Below are 25,328 nucleotides of genomic sequence, written 5' to 3' on the forward strand. Positions count from 1 at the left end.
TGACATTTTCATGAACGTTTACTCGTTTATACATTTAAGAACCTGCGAAAATAGGATCATATGAAGCAAGCTAGATCTACTCAGGGTTTTCTAAAGTTAACCAGCTTCAGTTAGCTTAAATTCCAACTCAGGCTTCATCCCTACTAGGACGGTGGATATTCCTGTCTGCCTGCCTCTAAACTCTAACAGGCTTGTAACTGCGAGTGTATGTTGCACATGGCCTGTCGAAAGCCGAATTCTTCATGGACACAATGCTGAAACATTAATCCATTTCCATTGGTCAGTCAGTGACACATTTTCATTTGTGCGAAATCAAAATGAAAAATAAGTTATCTTGCAAATTCAGCAGGCTATGGTGTGAAAGTCTTTATTTTATTATTGTTAATGCCGACTTTATCAAAGCACTTTTCCCCCCACTCCTATCAATAAAATAATTGTATTAAGGTCATACAAAAGTGTTGCGGTCTGTGAAGTTTTAAAATGCATTCTGTCATTTATATGTGTGTAATTTAATATAAATTAAGAGGCCCTCCGATTTGACACGCTGAACTCTGTCTGAGAAGTAGTTGGTGAACCGGGCGAGGCAGTCATTTGAGAAACCAAGGCTGTTGAGTCTGCCGATAAGAATACAGTGATTGACAGAGTCGAAAGCCTTGGCCAGGTCGATAAATACGGCTGTACTGTATTGTCTTTTATCAATGGCAGTTATGATATCGTTTAGGACCTTGAGCGTGGCTGAGATGCACCCATGATCAGCTCGGAAACCAGATTGCATAGCGGAGAAGGTACGGTGGGATTCGAAATGGTCGGTGATCTGTTTGTTAACTTTGCTTTCAAAGACCTTAGAAAGGCAGGGTAGGATAGATATAGGTCTGTAACAGTTTGGGTCTAGAGTGTCTCCCCTTTGAAGAGGGGGATAATTGCGGCAGCTTTCCAATCTTTGGGGGTCTCAGACGATACGAAAGAGAGGTTAAACAGGCTAATAATAGGGGTTGCAACAATTGTGGCGGATAATTTTAGGAAGAGAGCATGCAGATTGTCTAGCCCAGCTGATTTGTAGGGATCCAGATTTTGCAACTATTTCAGAACATCAGCTATCTGGATTTGGGTGAAGGAGAAATGGGGGAGGCTTGGGCAAGTTGCTGTGCGGGGTGCAGGGCTGTTGACTGGGTAGGGATAGCCAGGTGGAAAGCATAGCCAGCCGTAGAAAAATGCTTATTGAAATTCTCAATTATCGTGGATTCATCGGTGGTGACAGTGTTTCCTAGCCTCATCGCAGTGGGCAGCTGGGAGGAGGTGATCTTATTCCCCATGGACTTTACAGTGTCCCAGAACTTTTTGGAGTTTGTGCTAAAGGATGCAAATTTATGTTTGAAAAAGCTAGCCTTTGCTTTCCTAACTGCCTGTGTATATTGGTTCTTAACTTCCCTGAAAAGTTGCATATCGTGGGGGCTATTCGATGCTAATGCAGTACGCCACAGGATGTTTTTGTGCTGGTAGTCAGGTCTGGAGTGAATCAAGGGCTATATCTGTTCCTGGTTCAATTTGTTTTTAATGGGGCATGCTTATTTAAGATGCTGAGGAAAGCACTTTTAAAGAATAACCAGGCATCCTTTATCCCGAGTTGAACTCAGAGTTGACCAAACTTACCTCACTAACTCCTCAAACCTGCTTTTCATCAAGTCCCAGAATCTGTTCCGAAGTACAATTTCAGGATACCTGGGCCAGGTCGATTAGAAAGGCCTGCTCGCGGAAGTAATTTAGGGAGCGTTTGACAGTGATGAGGGGTGGTCGTTTGACCGCAGACCCATTACGGACGCAGGCAATGAGGCAGTGATCGTCGAGATCCTGGTTGAAGACAGCAGAGGTGTATTTAGAGGGCAGGTTGGTCAGGATGATATCTATGAGAGTGCCCGAGTTTACGGATTTAGGGTTGTACCTGGTAGGTTCATTGATAATTTGTGTGAGATTGAGGGCATTTAACTTAGATTGTAGGATGGCCGGGGTGTTAAGCATGTCCCAGTTTCGGTCACCTAACAGTACGAGCTCTGAAGATAGATGGGGGGCAATCATGTGTGTGTATGCATGTGTCTGTGCCTATGTTTGTGTTGCTTCACAGTCCCTGCTGTTCCATAAGGTGTATTTTTACCTGCTTTTTAAATCTGATTTTACTGCTTTCATCAGTAACCTGATGTGGAATAGAGTTCCATGTAGTCATGGCACTATGTAGTACTGTATGCCTCCCCATAATCTGTTCTGGACTTGGGGCCTGTGAAGGGACCTCTGGTGGCATGTCTTGTGGGGTATGCATGGGTTTCTGAGCTGTGTGCTATTATTTTAAACAGACAACTCAGTACCTTCAGCTTTTCAACACCTCTTATGAAAACAAGTAATGATGATGTCAATCTCTTTTCCACTTTGAGCCATGAGAGATTGACATGCATATTATTAATGTCAGCTCTCCGTGTAGTTTTAAGAGCCAGCCTTGCTGCCCTGTTCAGAGCCAACTGCAATTTTCCCAAGTCCCTCTTTGTGGCACCTGACCACACTACTGAACAGTAGTCCAGATGCGACAAAACCAGGGCCTGTAGGACCTGCCTTGTTGATAGTGTTGTTAAGAATGCAGAATAGCGTTTTATTATGGACAGACTTCTCCCCATTTTAGCTACTGTTGTATCAATATGTTTTTACCATGACAGTTTACAATCCAGGATAACTCCAAGCAGTAGCCTCAACTTGCTCAATTTCCACATTATTCATTACAAGATGTAGTTGAGGTTTAGGGTTTAGTGAATGATTTGTCCCAAATACAAGGCTTTTACTTTAGGAAATATTTAGGACTAACTTATTTCTTGCTACCCATTCTGAAATAAAATAAAATAAAATACTTAATCAGTTGTCTTCCTCAAATCAAGGGGATGCTGATGCAATCTTTGCAAGAGGGAGGGAATGTGGAGTTAACCGTGACTTAATATGCCCCAGAGCAGGATTCGTTTCCATAGAAATTTAACTGGCTAAAAGGTGGAGCCACTTTTGTATGACCTGTTATCCCGAGTTGAACTCAGAATTGACCAAACTTACCTCACTAACTCCTCAAACCTGCTTTTCATCAAGTCCCAGAATCTGTTCCGAAGTACAATTTCAACTGTCCCAAACTAAAGATGAATCATCCCAAATTAAATACTTTGTTTATTTTTATGTTTTGATATGCCAACATGGGTCTACTCTAGGACAGGTCAATCACAATGATTTAAAAGGCTAATAGGAGTACAACTGAAACAGATCAATGGGGCTGTCAACTGAGTCAGAAATTCACATTCAAACATGTGCCCCTAAAAAGGCCAACATTGGAATAATATTCTAATCTATTTAGCATAAACGTACATGTAACTGAATAAAGGAAACACTTGAGTAAATTAGAGATATTAAGTATATTGAAAGGTGGTGTATCCACACAGGTGTGGTTCCTGAGTTAGTTAAGCAATTAACATCCCATCATGCTTAGGGTCATGCATAAAAATGCCCAGTTGCCCATTATTTAGATTACCACGGCTAGAAGTGATTTAGATAGAGGGGTCTCAAAGGTTCATAGGGTGTGTGTGTCTTAGTCACCAGATTTCAACTCAATTGAACACATATGGGAGACTCTGGAGTGTTGCCTGAGACAGCGTTTTCCACTACCATCCACTACCATCAACAAAACATCTAACGGTGTCACATCCCTCCGATAGAGTTCCAGACACTTGTAGAATCTATGTGCATTGAAGCTGTTCTGGCTCGTGGTGCCCAACACCCTATTAAGACATTTTATGTTGGTGTTTCCTTTATTGTGGCCATTACCTGTAATAAATAATTAGCCTAATTAGCCTCAAAGTGTAGCCTAGGTGATACGTGTTTACAGCCTCTCATTCCACACTGATGCTGACAACAGGGAGACGCCAGAAAATGTAGCCAAACTTTTAATTACATAAATATATGCTAAACGCCAGTTATGTTTGACAATTATAATGTAGGATAATTAACATTAAAGTCTAAAGGCTTGATTCTGTTGACATACTCGAGGCACGGTTCTTTCAGACCAAATGGTCACAAGTGCAGAGAGCAAGGCCAGTGCCTGTTGCCTGGGGATTTTATGTCATTTTATGAGGCATGTCTTACCTTATTTCAAAGTAGCCTAGCCAAAATCAGACCATAGACATGTTGAGGGAATTATTTTATAAACAATTCCTTATGCCATTGAAACCAGCATTCTCACATGTTCTATAAGCGCGCATTGCTGCACTTACAATGTGAAGAAATAATAGTTTAATCAACATTTTAGGCTAAATGTTCTGATCTGTTGCATCAGCCTCATTGCTTTAGAATCTTTCGGGATGTACAATGGTTGTATGAATTTTCTATCTATCGTCCCAGAGTCTGTTTTGAACCGTCACTGCTTGGCGCTTTACAGTGGGGAATTGTTTTCCCCTCAATCAAATTCATCATAACCTTCATCCTCCCCGCAAGTTGCGCTACTGCAACACAACCCTGCCCATGCAGAGGCCAGTTATTTGGCTTCTATCTACTCTGCCTAGACCAGAGGAGAACGACTGCCCCCTCTCATTGACACCACAGGAGTTCATGACCGAAGACAATCATTGTACCAGTGCACTATTGAGTCTTCATATAGGAATGAATGGTGTCACGTGATCGATGGCTTTGTCCACTCATACAGTCATTGGCCTAGATAGACTAGAGAACAAGATAACAAGAGTGACATCGGGCTCTTCTTCAGGCCTCCTCCTATATCTGTTATACAAGCGTTTTTCATCATGAATCTTGTTCTGGAGGCTGCCCTGCAGAGTGCTCATTAGCTGGCACAGCCACAAAGTCATACAATCTGATTTTAAACCTAACCTTAACCCTAACCACACAGATAACCCTATTGCCTAACCTAAACCTTAAATTAAGACCAAAAGACCATTTTTGTTTTCATTAATTTTTACAATATCAACTTTGCAGCTGGCCTAATTACGGGGAAATCTCTCAGTTCTGCCTCCAGGATAAGACTCATAACAATAAACGTCAACCTACATATCTGGAACAGACAGACTCATCTCTTCTCTCTCTACCCTCTAATGTCTTGTCTAAATGACTAATATATGACACACTTATTTTACCACAAATGTGAGCTTGGGGTGATTACGTATAATGAAATCTATTAGGCAAACAAACGGATACAGGACCTGAAGACATTGTGTGCAGCCAGGCGTTGAGGCGTGAATTCCTCCACTACTTTCTAATGAAAGACAGCATACAGTCAGAATTGAACAACGTCCTGTTAAAGATAATAATGGGAGATAAACCTACTGGGACAGACACACCCAGTCCTAGCAACACACGTAAGGTGAGTACATCCTGAGCATTATGAAAAGTTCTTCAAATGAGTGGCCTGAAAATGTATTGACGTATTAGTCGATATTAATGTTAATTTAAGCAAAACAACAACTAACATATGGGAAAACAGTGTTTGGTGGACAGGGTAAACAATAGAATCCTCACCATTCCAAATATTGGCTGATAACGCCATGCTATGGGCCAAAAGAGAAAATAATCACCAGGTAAAAGCCCCAGGCTTCTCCCGAGGGGGACAGGAGTTCAATCCCCCCCTGAAGGAGAACAGTGCTCTTGGGTTTCAAACCATAACAGTCCTAATGGGCCGGGCAGGACCACCACCAGCACAACTGGCACTAGTCATGATACAGCACTGGTCCTGTCTGTAGACTACATTCCTGATGGGCTGAATACAGTCAAAACACCACCAGAGACCAGGGAGAGAAATATGAAAGTGAAGGGAGGATAAAATAAATAGAGGGACAAGCATTTCCTGCCAGGGAGCCACTCTCCTCTCCAGCTCCATCTATTTGTTTTCACATTCATTAACAGATCATTTACAGCCAACAGACAAGCGATGAACCTTCAACCCCAGGGTTAGCCGCTTTGGTAAGGCGGTGTTTGTGGTTGGATGGAATCTGAAATCCAAATACACAGAACAAGAACCATTGTAGTGTGCAGCTGGTAATAAAAAATAAAAAACACAATTGTAACACCAATGTTTGCGCTTTACTTAAAGCTGCGGCTGCTCTGACACGCTGTCTGGCAACATCTCTGGATATCCGCAACTCCAGACTTAGTTCAAATCGGCAGACTCTACTGTGTACTGTATTTACACTGAGTGTATGAAATATTAGGAACACCTTCCCCTTTGCCTTCAGAACAGGGTCAATTCGTCAGGGGCATGGACTCTACAGGGTGTCTAAAGTGTTCCACAGGGATGCTGGCCCATGTTGACTCCAATGCTTCCGACAGTTGTGTCAAGTTGGCTGGATATCCTTTGGGTGGTGGACCATTCATGATACACACGGGATACTGTTGAGCGTGAAAAACCCCAGCATCGTTGCAGTTCTTGACACACTCAAACCGGTGCGCATGGCACCTACTACCATACCCCCCCATTCAAAGGCACTTAAATATTTTGTCTTGCCCATTCAGCCTCTGAATGTCACACATGCACAATCCATGTCTCAATTGTCTCAAGGCTTAAAAATCCTTCTTTAACCTGACTCCTCACTTTCATATACACTGATTGAAGTGGATTTAACAAGTGACATCAATAAGGGATCAAAGCTTTCACCTGGATTCGCCTATGTCAGGTGTGACTAATGTTTTGAACACTCAGTGTATATGATAGTAAAATCAAAAAAGAAACTTGAATTGAATCATTATTTTACAATCTCAAATGTATTTACCTTGATTATTAACATCTGAGTAAAAGTGCCACTTCATCAACTTAAGCAAGAAACAAGTAGCATTAAAAAAGCAAAATTTTTCTTAGATATGCAACATCTAAGATAAGACACCTTCTACATGTACATTTTAGTAGCTGCTCTTATCCAGAGCGACTTACAGTAGTGAGTTCATACATTTTCATACTTTTTTTCATACTGGTCCTCCGTGGGAATCAAACCCACAACCCTGGTGTTGCAAGTGCCATGCTCTACCAACTCAGCCACACGGGACCCAATTCTAAATTCTATATTTTCTTTTACCAAAGGCTACTATACCCCAGCAGCAGAGACCAGTCTGGAAAGCTTGTAAAATAAATCTAAATGAAATCAAAATACAAACATCCTAACAATTAGAATAGAAATGCTCTGTTTCTTATTTCCAACCATTGTCTGCATATTAAGCGTGTGATTTGTTGAGCGTTTTGGGACTTCGCTCCATGCGTTCCGGTGTTGGCTGAGGTCGCATTAAGGCAGCGATATCCATGCATAATGACCAGCATGAAAACGCCTGCAGATATTTGGGCTGGGCTTCTCCCATTGCTTTTAATTAATTTTCAGAAGACCCACGGAGGCCGAGCCCGATCTGAGAGCGAAAAGGCAGCTGCAAGGAATTTTAGCATAGGAGATTCATGACAATCAAAACTTTTGGGGGGAGGAAAGTAAAACGTTTCAGAATTAAATGTCAACATAATGCATATACTGTATGGGACTGTCAAAAAGTTACTGCGAACAGAATAATGGTTGTCATGCTTACTGTTTTGGACATACAGTGAATGAAGCTAAACCAGTTTCTTGGTAATTAACAAATGTCTTGTTACTTGTGCAGTTTGTCCCTTTTTTTGCCCCCTCCCCAGCCACCACTCATCTGGACAGGGTTATCCCGGAAAGACATGCGCTCCTTTTTAGATGAGGCAGAGGTCACTCTTTGGGGAGAAGGTGCTTCTTTGTCTGCAGAAAAAGAGAAAGACACAAAAGAAAAATCTAACAAAATTGCATGATATATTAGCATATCACATATCAACATTTCTCAGGATAAAGTATTTATGGCCTGATGCTCTGCCTGAAGAAAAATATATTGAAACATACCATTTACTGTAGTTTTATACAACGGGTGGGTCTAATCCTGAATGCTGATTGGTTAAAACCGCATTCCAGCTGGTGTCTATTCCACAAGTTACCACCGGCTAAATCTATGACGTTAAAATGCCTATTTACTCTGATCCATTAGACTGCCAATCCACTGTCTCATCAGCCCAGCCAGGCACTTTATAAACTTGATCTCCACTATAAAAAGCATCTAGACATTATCTCACATTTCCTTTAGACTAACAATTAGTTTTCAACAGCAGAAATTTGTATAAACCTTGCTGTCTGTATCTCCAACATTTGCAACATTGTTTCAATATTCAAATTCAATCTCCAAATGTCCAATAGTAATGAACGTGTCGGTAGTCGGATGAGACTGACAGGCAGGCAGCTTTTCTCAGGCAGTCGAAATCATTAATCAGCATCATTTTTATGGATATATACAAATAACTATCAATAGAAAACAGGTGAAATGAAATGAAGTGCAGAAATGAAGTCTTTCCAGCTTCAGTTTGAAGTGTATGTGTTAGCTGCATTGTTGGCTAGCTCTCGAACAACAGTATCCTGACGAGAGAGCACACTTCTACGCCAGGTGAAGTCGCTCATCATTAGCTTATTGTTATGGATGTAAAACAGCTTAAACAAATGCAAATGCAGCTACCTCATTGTTATTCTGGCTGCACTGTTTGACGTGACTGTAAATTAGCCATAGTTGGCCAGCTAGCACGCAAGGGATAATAACGTTGGCTGCCAGTACGGCAATGGAACATTTAGAACGAACGACTGGATACAGAACAAAAAGACTGAATGACTGGGTCACGTCTCTGGCAACGGAACCGATAGAACAGCCGGCTTGGGTAGCAACTCAAGATTTGTGTCGGGAATATATCTTGTGGAAAGATGAAATAGTATGAATAAATGAATAAAAATAACGTTTAATGAAAATAATGTCAATCATTATTTGAATATGTTGGTAACCTGTTGTATAATAGTGATAATGCCCTCGAAGCCGGTGATTGAAGGATATATTTGCACGGTAAACAACACCTGTGCCAATATATCCTCCAAACACCAGCTTCTTGGGCATTATCACTTAAATATATTACACTACAAGACCAAAAGACCACCTTCTTGTTCCAAAATCATTGGCATTAATATGGAGTTGGTCCCCCTCTTTGCCGCTATAACAGCCTCCACTCTTCTGGGAAGGCTTTCCACTAGATGTTGTAACATTGCTGTGGGGACTTCCATTCATCCACAAGAGCATTATTGAGGTAGGGCACTGATGTTGGGTGATTAGGCCTGGTTCGCATTTGGCATTCCAATTCATCCCAAAGGTGTTCGATGGAGTTGAGGTCAGGGCTCTGTGGAGGCCAGTCAAGTTCTTCCACACCAATCTCGACAAACATTTTATTTATTCTTTTTACCCCCTTTTTCTCACCAATTTCGTAGAATCCAATTACAATCTTGTCTCATCGCTGCAACTCCCCAACAGGTTCGGGAGAGGCAAAGGTTGAGTCATGCGTCCTCCGAAACATGACCAGCCAAACCACACTTCTTAACACCCGCACGCTTAACCCCCGCACCAATGTGTTGGAGGAAACACCATTTAACTGACGACCGAAGTCAGCCTGCAGGCACCCGGCCACAAGAAATTGCTAGAGCGCAATGAGCCAAGTAAAGCCAAACCCTCCCCTATCCCGGACAATGCTGGGCCAACTGTGCGCAGCCCTATGGGACTCCCGGTCACGGCCGGCTGTGACACAGCATGGGATCGAACCCAGGCCTGTAGTGACGCCTCAAGCACCGCAATGCAGTGCCTTAGACCGCTGCGCCATTTGGGAGGCCCGCGACAAACCATTTCTGTATGGACCTCGCTTTGTGCACGGGGCATTGTCATGCTGAAACAGGAAAGGGCCTTCCCCAAACTGTTGCCACAAAGTTGGAAGCACAGAATCGTCTAGAATGTCATTGTATGCTGTAGCGTTAAGACTTCCCTTCGGCTTCCCGAGTGGCGCAGCGGTCTAAGGCTCTGCATCGCAGTGCTAGAAGTCTCACTACAGACCTGGGTTCGATCCCAGCCTGTGTCGCAGCCGGCCGCGACCGGGAGACCCATGAGGTGGCACAATTGGCCCAGCATTGTCCGGGTTAGGGGAGGGTTTGGCCGGCCGGGATGTCCATGTCCCATCACGCTCTAGCAACTCCTTGTGGCGGGCATGCACACTGACTTTGGTCGCCAGTTGTATGGTGTTTTCTCTGACACATTGGTGCGGCTGGCTTCCGGGTTAAGCGAGCAGTGTGTCAAGAGGCAGTGCGGCTCGGCAGGGTTGTGTTTCGGGGGACGGATGGCTCTCGACCTTCGCCTCTCCCGAGTCCGTACGGGAGTTGCAGCGATGGGTCAAGACTGGAACTACCAATTGGATAACACGAAATTGGGGAGAAAAAGCGGTAAAAAGTACAAAAATAAAATATAATAATAATATTTCCCTTCACTGGAACTAAGAGGCCTAGCCCGAACCATGAAACAGCCCCAGACCATTATTACTCCTCCACCAAACTTTACAGTTGGCACTATGCATTCGGGCAGGTAGCGTTCTCCTGGCATCTGTCAGATTCAACCGTCGGACTGCCAGATGTTGAGGTGTGATTCATCACGCCAGAGAATGTGTTTCCACTGCTCAGCAGTCTAATGATGGCGAGCTTTACACCACTCAAGCCGAGCTTGTGTGACCTACCACTTCACGGCTGAGCCGTTGTTGCTCCTAGACATTTCCACTTCACAATAACATCAATTACAGTTGACCAGGGCAGCTCTAGCAGGGCAGAAATTTTACGAACAGACAACCTATGACGGTGCCAAAATAAAGTAACTGAGCTCTTCAGTAAGGTCATTCTACTGCCAATGTTTGTCTATGGAGATTGCATGGCTGTGTGCTGGATTTTATACAGCTGTCTGCAACAGGTGTGGCTGAAATAGCCGAATCCACTGATTTGATGGAGTGTCCACATACCTTTGTATATATAGTGTACATATAGCAACTACTTTGTATAGCCTAGGCTACCACACTGAAATGCATGGACAGCTCCTCATGCAAAGTGTATGTACTAAACTCTGTTAACAGTCAGCTGTAGGGGAGGCTGTTCCATTTCACCTGGGGATCAAAACTAAGCTCTCCAAACACAGGAACAAAGGGAGCGTGTCTGTGGGCATGATGTGTTCCACGTGTACCGGCCACAGTGAGCCAGACGAGCCCCACACAGGGAGCTCAGCAGTGGGGAGGATCACGAGGAGGTGGTGGGGGGCTGGAGCAAAGCACACATTACAGGTGTGCCAGCTCCCAATATCTGCACGGCTGGTGTCCCATATAGTGTATCATAATCTGTATGTCTATTTTTTTATGATTCAATGTAGGGAAAATATAACTCCCTCACACACAATTTTATCTCTACACATTTATTGTCAGTCAAATACCTTTTTGAAGGTACCCAAGCGGATAAGAGCATTGGAACAGTAACCGCTATATCGCTGGTTCAAATCCCAGAGCCGACTAGGTGAAAAAAATCTGTCAATATGCCCTTGAGCAAGGCACTTAACCATCATTTCTCCAGTAAGTCGCTTTGGATAAGAGCTGAATTACTAAAATGTAAATGTTTTAAGACTCCTTTTTATCATTAAACCATACTAAATATAATATTGAGTATCTGTGGCCACAGCTTATTTCCATCTGAATGGTTTGATCCTTCAACATTTTATTGAAAACACTCAGCCAGCCACAGGGGTCATTTTGTGCTCATTTGGAGAAACTATTCAGAACTTGTGTGTTGAAATGTTGGTAATAAAATATTTATTTATTTGTTTGTTTTGAATCAAAAACAGAGGACAAAACAAATCTTGTCTTTATTAACACACATGTTGGTAATTTAGTTGCTATTTTCGACGGTCATGCTATTAAAAAGTAGGTAAATAAATAAACGGTCGCACATTCCCTCAACCGCTGTGACCAAACAAATCGCTTTCAGTCGTTTTACTCCCATTAGCTTTGAATGGGAACAACATTGAAGCAGTAGATAGGTAACTTAAGTGGTTTCCTCTGCACAAGTAATGAAAATATTTAGTGGGGCTGAAAACACACTTCATGGCTCCGCCCCAGCGAGCGGTGGGTATCACATTGCAATAGGTTATAGAGTTTTTACATGGTCTTTACTGCCATGGCAAGCTAAGTGAACCCCTGACTTTAAAGCTGGACTTTGATATAGTCTCTATACTCCTACAGAGGCAAATTAAATATTACAATTTTGTTTTCTGATAAATAACATATTTTTGCTGCTTTAAACTGGCATGGATTCTCCCTGCTTATACACATTTTCAAAAGAGAGCTTCCAGTCTATGGCACTACTGCTTTTCTTCGCAGAGTTGCCAGCTAAGAGCTGCACCATTTATCCATGAAATAACTTTTAGATTTTTGGCTAATTAAATGCAGTTTCCCAGTTTATGAAATATCAAATTGGCTTTTGAAAAAGTCACCAGTCTTACACATACATACATATTTCAATTTACTAAGTGTTGTTTGATCACAGAGCTGCACAGAAAGTATTTCTCTTACCTCCTCACCCCGCTCTAAGTCCTACAACGTGCCTTTATCACGCAGCCAGTCACTGCCCTCGTGGATATCATTTAGTAATCATCAGCGGAATCTAATTTAGCTTCGTTAGGAAGGAACAGTATTTGTCTTGTTTAATCTGGTCATCTGTTTGTTTCCTGGCTGTGTCTGTCAGAAGCATCTTTGTCACTCAAACTCCTGAGCGGAAGGCTGTCTGACAGAAGGGCCAGTCATTCTTCTCCGAAAATGACTTTTTTGCCTGTTTCTTGTCGAGGAGCAGCGCTCTGTCCCCTTCCCGACCCCGCTCCAAGCTCCCGATCGACCCGGGGCACTAAGCCGGACCCGTTATCCCCGCTCTGCCACGCACACACATATACACACACACAACGCAACAGAAGCATACACACACACACACACACACAATGCACGCACATTGCACACACACAGACAGAAATAACACACACACGTCATATTATCATAACCTACTATTCATCAGATTTATGACAGTAGTCTGTTTGGAACGTGTGCTGGCCAGGCAGCTCATCTCATCCTAAAGCTAGAGTGATTACAGTTAGATCATTGAAAAAGTGCTTTTCATTATACAAGACTTGTGTCTTTCTAGATTGGTCCAATGCTCACATGTGCCTGATATCATACTGCCTCTCACAGACACACATCTCGGCTAGTACTTGACCTCAGCGATTCAATTCTCTCAGGTTTTTCACTCTTACTTTTCAGTGACTTTAAGTGACAGAGAATTTTCTGTCTTTAGTGACATTTCAATGGAGGGCCGAAAAAATATTCCTGCTAACTTAAACCTAAAAACCAAATCATGGAATAAGCATTGGATAGGAAAATTTTAGATTTGCTTGCAAAGGACAAATATTCCAATTATGAAATCTTTGGAATATATTAACAAATTGACACATTTAATTATGTATGAAATAGTGGTAAACACACACAAAACGTGTATGTTGAACTAAATGTTTTGTGGTGCGTATATCCAGCAACAGGTAAAACAAGACAAGGCATTTGGGAAGGTAATAGGTGGGCTAAATAGTAGCTTGGTTGAGGTTAATAACATTTAAACTCATTCAATTTAGGAAATAAACAGAAATTCCATCTCCAAATATTGCTCATTAATATGCATTAAGGAAAATGTGAATTGAAAGTTCAGTTTACTTCCTGAATTAAAATGGAATTGACCCAACTCTGCTAGATAGTGAGTATGAAGTAAAAACGTAAAACTCACTTAGTTGCCCCATAAAGTTTCTCCGAGCTTGATTGTGTTCTTTGTGAGGCGGGGAGGTTGACGTTCCGCTGGCCCGCGACATTGGGGCCTGGTCTGGACCTTCTCTGTACCCTGCTACAGCCTACACACACACACACACACACACACACACTGTTGAAATATGGTCAAACATGACTTTTCTCACGCAACTGGCCCCAACATTTTGAAAATATTCAACAGCTAACTACGCGCTCATGTGCTCAAAGCAGAAAGGCAGTGTGTAGCTGAGGAAAGGGAAAGGGGGTGGTTAATTCAAACTGCACAGGGAGACCTGCGACGAGCATCAATATCATCCTCTGTTCTCCATAAACCACACTGCACTGACACTAGTACTTCTACAAATCAAAGGAAAAAATTGCCGTGAGTTGATCAAATTCAAAGTGTCGTTACACTGGAAATAAGCCTTTTGAAAAAGAAACATCTTAAACTCTAGGCGGAGTGGGAAACCAACTATGGAGTGAAACTTAAATATGCACTTGAAATGTAAACAATGCATGCTTCCATGGACTTTCTCCGCAACCAAGATACAGACAGAATGAGAGGCAATTACTCAGTGAAAGTGAATCAGTCGTAGGTGGAATGTAACAGCGAGTCAAAATAAATAGCTCACCACGAGCTGCACTCTGCCTCCTTTCAGTACGTCTGGGTCAATCTCTGGGAGGAAACCATCACTGGAGACAGACAGAAAGGTTTCAAAACTCTGCTATTAGTGGTCGCTCTCCAATAGCATGGTGGTTTCACTCCAACACCTCAGATCTATCACAGCATAAACATCAGATCAGTGGCATTACTGGCTTCCATTTAACTGCTATCATAATCCCAATGTCTTATTTCATATGTTATAGCCCAAGATTCTATATGTGTAGGGAAGTATTTAAACACTTGCTTAGGTCCAACCTCTGATCTTTCCAAGCATTTTTTATATGCTAAAACAGGATAAAAATGGTAAGAAAAATAAGAAAGCATATCAAATCATACTACTGTACACATCCATTGCATTTGTTATCGCTTCTACCAGTTTTTTCCCCCCGAAAATGCTAGATATTAAAAATGAAATAAAAATGGTCTGTATTCTTGTTTTGTATTTAAATATATTTCCAAAATTATAATTTCTGCATAAAGAAGTCATTTAATTTTTTTAAATGTTCTTGGGACATAATGTTCTAAAACAATTCGATTCTAGAACATTAGCTTTTATAATGGGCCAATACTTTCTGCCACTTCTGTTCATTTTTTATGTAATAAACATGTAATATCCCTTTCATCCCCATCACCTGCATACACATATATATATATATATATATATAATTTACAATAATGTAATCTAACCTACTGTCCATCATTGTTATTCTTCTGTATGTTGAACATGAGTTGCAGACATACAATATCATGTACTGGTGCATATCAGGTCTAGAGAACCTCACCTCTCAGGACGTCTGCTGTCAGAGTGCACAGGCTGGGTGTGGAGCCACTGGTAAGTGCGTTCCTGGTTCACCAGTGTTTGGTCCACTCTCTCTGTTGCGTACTGGTTCAACAGCATTTGGTCCACCCTCCCTGGTGCTTGCTGGTTTAACCGCATTTGGTCCAATCTGCCTGTTCCCTCCAGGGCTAGTTCTGCCTGGTGAGCTGCACTTGACAGAAAATATATTTCGGTAAAACATCCCTGGTGACAACAGTTACAAGAAAATCACAGAGCTGCTTCCCTACACAGTCCTGCTGCTACAACGTTAACCAGGTGCAGAGACATCTTTACAAATGACGTGAGGCATAATTTATATAGGAGAGAGAGAGCGGTTGTGTTAACACATGCACACCAATACCATATTCCCTATATAGTGCACTACTTTTGACCAGAGCCCTACGGGCAATACACTACATAGGGAATAGGGTGCAATTTGGAACAGGGCCAAGGATAAATAAACAGAGGGAGCCTGGACTGTGACAAAGATTGACAAGTCGAGCGCTAGGCTAGGTTTTCCTCCCGAGCTGTAAGAGACAGATCAGTGCTTAGCTAAAGCTCACAGCGTTTATGTTGGGGCTTAAGGTAGCCATTTGTTTGGAGGGCTCTGGGGGCATTACTATAATACACTCGGAGTTGCTGAATGACGCAACAGCCAGGAGAGGTTGGGGGTCCTTTGATGGTGTGTGTGTGTATGTGTGTGTGTGTGTTTGTGTGTTCTTGTAAAATTTAATTAATTTGAGCAACGTATCAAATAGAGAAAGCATTCAATGATTTACGAACAACTCTGAAAATCCCATAATAAAGGCCGTAATTCAAAGTAAACATTTGATCCCCGTTCACGGCCTGCCAACATACTGCCGACAGTAATGCTGCCTAAGATGGCCGTGAATTGATAAGGAATTTTGACAGCCCGGTGCTGGAACTAATGACGCATTTATTTAACTCATTTTCATGCTTTCGCCCAGCAGTAAAAAAGGAGAAAAGGTTTCATAGCTGGCAGTCATCAAGGGTTAATTAAGAACCCACTAAAAACGTCAAGTGATGGAAGCTCCCCCGAGGCAGTAAGGCCAAGAGATGGTGTTTCACACTTCCTGGAGCAGAAAGTAGAAGTGGCATGTTTTAGTAGAACATAAAAAAATACACAGTACTAATGTATGTTTTACATACTTTTTAATACTGCATTGTCCTACTGTAAACAGTGCCTTCGGAAAGTATTCAGACCCCTTGACTTTTTCCACATTTTGTTACGTTACAGCCTTATTCTAAAATGTATTTAAAAAAAAAAAATCCTCATCAATCTACACACACTACCCCATAATGACAAAGCAAAAACAGGTTGGCATTTTGCAAATTTATAAAAACAAATAAAAAAATGGAATATTACATTTACATAAGTATTCAGATCCTTTACTCAGTACATTGTTGAAGCATCTTTGGCAGCGATTACAGCCTCGAGTATTCTTGGGTATGATGCTACAAGCTTGGCACACCTGTATTTGGGGAGTTTCTCCCATTCTTCTCTGTAGATCCTCTCAAGCTCTGTCAGGTTGGATGGGGAGCGTTGCTGCAAAGCTATTAACAGGTCTCTCCAGAGATGTTTATTCAGGTTCAAGTCCGGCCTCTGGTTGGGCCATTAAAGGACATTCAGAGACTTGTCCCGAACCCACTCCTGCATTGTCTTGGCTGTGTGCTTAGGGTCATTGTCCTGTTGGAAGGTTTTCATCAAGGATCTCTGTGTACTTTGCTCTGTTTATATTTCCCTCAATCCTGACTAGTCTCCCAGTCCCTGCCGTTGAAAGACATCCACACAGCATGATGCTGCCACCACCATGCTTCACCGTAGGGATGGTACCAGGTTTCCTCCAGACATGGCACTTGGCATTCAGGCCAAAAAGTTAAATCTTGGATTCATCAGACCAGAGAATATTGTTTCTCATGGTCTGAGAGTCTTTAGGTGCCTTTTGGCAAACTCCAAGCAGACTGGCATGTGCCTTTTACTGAAGAGTGGCTTCCGTCTGGCCACTCTACCATAAAGGCCTGATCGGTGGAGTGCTGCAGATATGGTTGTCCTTCCAGAAAGTTCTCCCATCTCCACAGAGAAACTCTAGAGCTCTAGACCATCGGGTTCTTGGTCACCTCCCTGACCAAGGCCCTTCTCCCATGATTGTTCAGTTTGGCCGGGCGGCCAGCCAAACTTCTTCCATTTAAGAATGATGGAGGCCACTGTGTACCTTCAATGCTGCAGAAATTATTTGGTACCCTTCCCCAGATCCGTGCCTCGACACAATCCTACCTCTACGGACAATTCCTTCGACCTCATGGCTTGGTTTTTGCTCTGACATGCACTGTGGGACCTTATATAGACTTTTATTTTATTTAACCTTTATTTAACTAGGCAAGACAGATGTGTGCCTTTACAAATCATGTCTAATCAATTGAATTTACCATAAAGTGGACTCCAATCAAGTTGTAGAAACATATCAAGGATGATCAATGGAAACAGGATGCCCCTGAGCTCAATATCGAGTCTCATAACAAAGGGTCTGAATACTTATGCAAATAAGGTGTTTCTGTTTTGAATTTTAATACATTTGCTGTGTAGATTGATGAGGGAAAAAAATTATATTATACATTTTAGAATAAGGCGTAACGGAACAAAATGTGGAAAAAGTGAAGGGGTCTGAATACTTTCTGAATGCACTGTACTAGTACTCCTTCCACCGTCCCTTCACCTATGTCAAAACATACTAGTACTCCTTCCACCTTCCCCTCACCCCCAGGCCCATGCAGTTCCCTGTCCTGATCCAGACATAGCCCTCCTTCGACTATCCCCCTCAACCCACCCTCACACCCTGTCCTGTTCCCCTGCTCCAGGACAGGAGGAGTCACGCCTGTTAAGTGGGGCTTTTAAGCACATTATCCAATCTCTCTCTATCGAGGCGAGGGGGGCAAAAGGAAGGCAGGGGGAGCCCTGTCTTAAATGATATCTGAGAGAGAATATGCTCATTCAAGGGGGTGCAAGGGGGGCCTGGGACAGTCTGGATGGGGAGGTGGGTGTGGTCAGGGTCACGTCCTGCAGCTACCAAGTCGTAAAGGAGAGGCAAGTCGTAGGCACTTTAGAGTAATTCAGAACAAGTTGTGGACGCGGGTGGTGGATGACTGTAATCCCATGGCTCTGGATCCGAAGGTCACGTGTTCAAGCCCAGTTCAATCCTTCTTTTTTTTCACCTATCCCAAACCTTAGCCCTTAACTTAAAAACATACCAAGATTTGACATTTGGATAAATGGAACGATACTGAGCAGAAGGAGCAACCCAGTGTGTCAAAAACCCTCGGAATTTGACATTTAAAGCAACTTCGAAATTTGACGTTTGGAGAAACATGGCTAAACGTCAGAATCTTTAGTCAAATTGGTAAAACCATGAGATCTTGTTGGTTAAACTAGCCTCATGGGATCTTCATAGATTTCACCAAAAGCCAATATGAGCTTCTCTCTCTCCCTCCCTCCCTTCCCCCTCTCTCTCTCCTTCCCTCTCTCTCCCTCCCTCTCTCTCTAGCGCTGCCTCCTGCCCTGCCCTGTCGTGGAGATGACCCTATGGGGATATGCCGTTGTGAGTTCCAGCGCCAGACTTAAAGCAGGAGTGGAGGAGGAGAGGAGGAGGAGGTCAGCTTTTATCATAGGGCCTGTCTCCTACTTTCCTTTGCCCAGGGGTCAAGCCTTCACCTCAAGAGAGCAAACCACACACGGTCACCCAGCGGTCAACAGGCAGGCGGCGCAGGCCACACACACACACACACACACACACACACACACACACACACACTATGATAATAACAGTCTTTATTAAGGAAGGTGAGATGGCTGAGCTGGCTCCTGGCCTGCTCTAATTCACACACTAGCTACATGCTTGCACTATTTCCAGTATAACTTTGCAAATATAGTATTTTAGGCGTGATGTTTTTTTCATGTTTTCCCAATATAATACTATTTTGGATTTAACATTTAAACCCAAATTTGATTACCAATTCCCATAAAGTGAAAATGTAGGATGTTATATCCGTACATGTAATAACAGTATTTTTGTTGTTAGTTCATAGCCGTTCAGAAGGATTCTGGGTAAGTCAAGCATGTAGGAGCCGTTCGCTTGTTTCGTTTGTTCAATTGTGTTGTCTATATATTCAGAATGATATTATTGTGATTTGTGAAACTAAAACAACAATCCTTATCACTTAAGCCTGTGTTATTTATCCATATGCAACCGTATCAAATCTATAAAGAAAACAAAGAGAGATACAAGTTCAAACTAATAGGTTACTTCCATCTAATTGTTCATTATGAGAGCTTGATGTGGGGACTTCAATCACTGAGGTAATAGTCAGGTACACACCCAATAAACAAGTTACTAAATGATTAGACATGGTTGAAGTAACGTTAAATATGACATTGTTATCTTATAATTTCTGTATAGTTTGAAGTGCAGGTGAATTATTTCAGGATTCCTTCACCCAGATGCTAAATTCAGAAGCTAAATTGCCTGTCAAGCGTGTCAGAACTTTGGATAAGCACCGAGCCAACAGGCAGCTATAACCCACACCTCCAGCCGGTCCAAACCCTGACTTCCTATTGCATTGCAACCACATTTCCACTATCGTTCCCAGTATCTTTCCTCCTCCCTGGTCCTGATCATTCATCAAACAGGCTCTACCTTGCAGAGCAGAGCGCAACACATCAGCTGATAAAGTACAGGGTCAATGACTTGGGGTGCATCCAAAATGGCACGCTATTCACTATACCAGTGTTTCCGCTGCAGTCATTTATATGTTGCGCTGTGCCACGGTAAAATAATTGCCGCTACGGCAAAAAAATATGGAACAGGAAAGAGCGCCTCTGCCACGGAGCACTTTGAAGATGCTAGAACAGTCCACACGTTTCCTCTGCAAACAAAACTAGTAATGAATATAAACATATGACTACCCCATAGTAGAATAGTTTATCTATTTACCTAATCGGCTTATTGTGTGTTCTAGCCTATGTGAGAGAAATATTCCCTACGGCACTCATGTTAGGAGTGCCATAGGGACATGCATTCTGACAAGCAGTCAATGCATAACATTCATGTAAGGAGTGTAATTTAATTAAACAGTTTTTTTTAACCTTTATTTAACTAAGCAAGTCAGTTAAGAACACATTTTTATTTACAATGACGGCCTAGGAACAGTGGGCTAACTGCCTTGTTCAGGGGCAGAACAAGAGATTTTTACCTTGTCAGCTCAGGGATTCAATCTAGCAACCTTCCGGTTATTAGTCCAACGCTCTAACCACTAGGCTACCTGCCGCCTCATAGAGAAATGCATTCTGACAAGCAGTCAGTGCACAACATTCATGTTAGGAGTGTCATAGAGAAATGCATTCTGACAAGCAGTCAGTGCACAACATTCATGTTAGGAGTGTCATAGAGAAATGCATTCTGACAAGCAGTCAGTGCACAACATTCATGTTAGGAGTGTCATAGAGAAATGCATTCTGACAAGCAGTCAGTGCACAACATTCATGTTAGGAGTGTCATAGAGAAATGCATTCTGACAAGCAGTCAGTGCACAACATTCATGTTAGGAGTGTCATAGAGAAATGCATTCTGACAAGCAGTCAGTGCACAACATTCATGTTAGGAGTGCCATAGGGAAGTGCATTCTGACAAGCAGTCAATGCACAACAATTCTTGTAATTGCGGGAAAAACAACAGTTTTAATGGCCTTTGTTAAAAAGAGGAGGATTCCAGCTTTCCATTCCTAATTTACTTATTTCTCAACTCCTAAATATGTGTGAACTGCACCATTTTAATTCTAAGCTGAATTGTCTAAGCTGACATATGGAATTGTTTTAAGATGGTCATACCATGAATCATTTAGCTATTTTATTTAACATTTTTGGACCCTTTTAGGTATAAAAAGATATATACAATATTGAATTTGGCCTTTGCTACTATAGCCCATAGAAACGCATTGAATAACACATTCATAAATGGCAAAATAAATAATAAGGAATAAGGTTTTGAAATATCTGTCCTATATCTAGGAGGTATAAGAATCCTCAGGAAATATATATATATATATATATATATATATATATTTTTTTTTTTACACATATTTAACCCCTTTTTTTGGGTAGGCACAAAACTACCACCATACTTCCATTCATTTTTTAAACCGGTGCCGGATGCCTTCAGACGGGTCCCGTGACACTTGTGGGGCAAAACGGTGAACACCATCATGTTCGTGAGAATCTCCCCTTTCCACAGTGGGGTCACATTAGTTTGTAGCCTAAACAGTTCGGAAGCTACAGACAGAAGTTGGCACATTGACAGTACTGACTTCAGACGAGTCCCGTGGTGCTTGTGGGGAGTCGTAGAGCACCATCGTATTCGTGAGTCTCATCTTTCCATAGAGTAGTCATAGCTACAGACGTTTTCATAAAAATGACATTTTTTGGGATGTCTCATGGTCTGACAAACACCGCTGTAGCTCAGCCACTTTCCACATCAGATGCAGGAAGCCGCCATAGGCGGATGTAGTGGATTGAGACGCAGCCCATGCAAAGAAACAGATCTCTAGTTTAAACCCAGATTTTTTTGTAGGGGCATGGTTAAGCACGTTGCGCTCCGCAATTCACCGTGATTGCATAGGGGAGAGTGGTGCTAAATGTAACAAATAATTTTACCAATATGCTATTGGGCTCATTTATGGAGGTAAACTCAGCAAGAAAATAAACGTCCTCTCACTGTCAACTGCGTTTATTTTCAGCAAACTTAACATGTGTAAATATTTGTATGAACATAACAAGATTCAACAACTGAGACATAAACTGAACCAGTTCCACAGACATGTGAATAACAGAAATTGAATAATGTGTACCTGAACAAAGGGGGGGTCAAAATCAAAAGTAACAGTCAGTATCTGGTGTGGCCACCAGCTGCATTAAGTATTGCAGTGCATCTCCTCCTCATGGACTGCACCAGATTTGCCAATTCTTGCTGTGAGATGCTAACCCTCACTCTTCCACCAAGGCACCTGCAAGTTTCCGGACATTTCTGGGGGGAATGGCCCTAGCCCTCACCCTCCGATCCAACAGGTCCCAGATGTGCTTAATGGGATTGAGATTCTTCGCTGGCCATGGCAGAACACTGACATTCCTGTCTTGCAGGAAATCACGCACAGGACGAGCAGTATGGCTGGTGGCATTGTCATGCTGGAGGGTCATGTCAGGATGAGCCTGCAGGAAGGGTACCACATGAGGGAGGAGGATGTCTTCCCTGTAACGCACAGCGTTGAGATTGCCTGCAATGACAACAAGCTCAGTCCGATGATGCTGTGACACACCGCCCCAAACCATGACGGACCCTCCACCTCCAAATCGATCCCACTCTAGAGTACAGGCCTTGGTGAAACGCTCATTCCTTCAACGATAAACGCAAATCTGACTATCACCCCTGGTGAGACAAAGCCGCGACTCGTCAGTGAAGAGCACTTTTTGCCAGTCCTGTCTCGTCCAGCGACGGTGGGTTTGTGTCCATAGGCGACATTGATGCCGGTCAATGTCTAGTGAGGACCTGCCTTACAACAGGCCTACAAGCCCTCAGTCCAGCCTCTCTCAGCCAATTGTGCACAGTCTGAGAACTGATGGAGGGATTGTGCATTCCTGGTGTAACATGGGCAGTTGTTGTTGCCATCCTGTACCTGTCCCGCAGGTGTGATGTTCGGATGTACTGATCCTGTGCAGGTGTTGTTACACGTGGTCTGCCACTGCGAGGACGATCAGCTGTCTGTTCTGTCTCCCTGTAGCGCTGTCTTAGGCGTCTCACAGTACAGACATTGCAATTTATTGCCCTGGCCACATCTGCAGTCCTCATGCCTCCTTGCAGCATGCCTAAGGCACGTTCACGCAGATAAGCAGGGACCCTGGGCATCTTTCTTTTGGTGTTTTTCAGAGTCAGTAGAAAGGCCTCTTTAGTGTCCTAAGTTTTCATAACTGTGACCTTAATTACCTACCGTCTGTAAGCTGTTAGTTCCACAGGTGCATGTTCATTAATTGTTTATGGTTCATTGATCAAGCATGGGAAACAGTGTTTAAACCCTGTACAATGAAGATCTGTGAAGTTATTTGGATTTTTACGAATGATCTTTGAAGGACAGGGTCCTGAAGGACAGGGTTTAGACATTATATTTTAAATGGTGTCAGCATAATTTTATTTTCATACATTTTTTAGTAGAATGTCCTTTTAAAAACTCACCAGAACTGAGATTCTCAGGCCATCTACAGTACATAACAATTATCCCCCCCCTCCGCCCCCTCACACTGCTACAACATTTTTCAGGGCCTGGTCAAAAGTCAAAAGTAGTGTACTATATAGGAAATAAAGGGCCATTTCAAACACAGCCTTGGACTCAGGAGTTGACTCCCCCGTTCCGAACCTCCTCCCCGTGCCCCTCCTCACCCCATCTCCCCCCTCCCCACCTCCTCATTGGGTTTCTGATCTGACTTAGGGGAACCCTGTAAAAAGCGTAACCCAAACCCACTGGGGTTCTGGACTGGAGCAGCTCCCGCTGCCTTTTTACAGGGGCCTGGGCTAGGCTGTTGGGCGGCTGGAGTAGAGGCGTGGTAGCCGGGGTCTGGCTCTAGGTCAGTGGGGTTTCTGGGTCTCTCTCCATCGGCTGGCTGGCCTGGGCTGGGTTGCCTCCCCTCTCCTCTGCCTCCCCTGGTGCTGACCTGTGGAAAGCACCCCCTCAGATCCATCCCCATCCCCAGCTAGCGCCCCGGGCTCAGCCAGCCAGCCCAGCCGGAGCTCCCCGGCAGGGGCTAACGTTTCAGGCTTCGAGTCAAGCCCCTTCTGGAGGTGATTAGCCCCAAACCCATGACAGATTCTTTCCGAGATATCCGACGCGGCGTGTTTATTTTATCCAGGCTCTTTGTGTGGATGTGCTGGACATGAGTAACCCACTTGAAATGGGTATCAGCTTACATACCCGGAGAGAGGGGAGCAGGGCCGGGGAGCTGCCGCAAAGTGTTTCATGAAAGGAGGAGAAAATATTTCCCCTCTCTCTTTTTGGACCTATCTGTATTGTTAAAGTGTATTGGCCTGGTCTGTGTGGGCAGATGGTGCATGGAGGGAGAGAGTACATAGAGTCTAGTCCACCCTGCCACCCCCCCTCCCATCCCCACTAACCACTTTTCTCCATACTTTTTACCAGCACCTTTTCTTCTCAACCCACTCACCACCAACCCACGAACCCCACCCCACCACAACAAACCCACCCACCTAGCCTCGCTACCCCAACAAACCAACTCACCCATCTAGCCTCCCTTCCCCAACAAACCAACTCACCCACCTAGCCTCCCTTCCCCAACAAACCAACTCCCCCATCTAGCCTCCCTTCCCCAACAAACCAACTCACCCACCTAGCCTCCCTTCCCCAACAAACCAACTCCCCCATCTAGCCTCCCTTCCCAAACAAACCAACTCACCCACCTAGCCTCGCTACCTTAACAAACCAACTCACCCGCTTAGCCTCCCTTCCCCAAAAAACCAACTCACCCATCTAGCCTCCCTTCCCAAACAAACCAACTCACCCACCTAGCCTCGCTACCTTAACAAACCAACTCACCCGCTTAGCCTCCCTTCCCCAAAAAACCAACTCACCCTCCTAGCCTCGCTACCCCAACAAACCCACCAACCAACCAACTCACCCAAACCAAGAGACTACTACTACCCCCACAAAACGACTTATGTCTAAGACAAGAGGTCTTCAGTTTGTTCAGTCTGGAACCCCTCAGTGCCCTACCTCCCCAGTACTTAACTCAATTTCACACTTCAAGTCATCTACAAAGCCCTGCTGAAACACAATCATCTTGTTTATCATCCGTCATCCCAAACTACTTCATGTCCCACTATTTACCACCGTTCATGTGCCTTCAATTTGGTCACCGGTCTGTAATCTCTAAGCGTTTCTATTTAATACAAGAAGCAGTCGTACTTACTTCCTCCAGATAGTAAACGTCTCATATT

At 43.3% G+C, this 25,328-nt stretch overlaps 1 protein-coding gene across 1 annotated transcript in view; it reads right to left on the reverse strand.

The window, feature by feature from the left end:
* Nucleotides 1-7,641: 7,641 nt before the first annotated feature.
* Nucleotides 7,642-25,328, reverse strand: part of lrriq1 (leucine-rich repeats and IQ motif containing 1) — a 43,145-nt gene continuing 25,458 nt past the window's right edge. The window contains exons 25-28 of the mRNA XM_029757472.1: nucleotides 15,230-15,431; nucleotides 14,416-14,476; nucleotides 13,767-13,887; nucleotides 7,642-7,775 (exon numbers count right to left, since the gene is read on the reverse strand). Coding sequence (XP_029613332.1) covers nucleotides 7,642-7,775; nucleotides 13,767-13,887; nucleotides 14,416-14,476; nucleotides 15,230-15,431 — 518 coding nt within the window. The remainder of the gene's footprint in view (nucleotides 7,776-13,766; nucleotides 13,888-14,415; nucleotides 14,477-15,229; nucleotides 15,432-25,328) is intronic.

This window comes from Salmo trutta, chromosome 7 (assembly GCF_901001165.1).
Source record: "Salmo trutta chromosome 7, fSalTru1.1, whole genome shotgun sequence".
NCBI lineage: Eukaryota > Metazoa > Chordata > Actinopteri > Salmoniformes > Salmonidae > Salmo > Salmo trutta.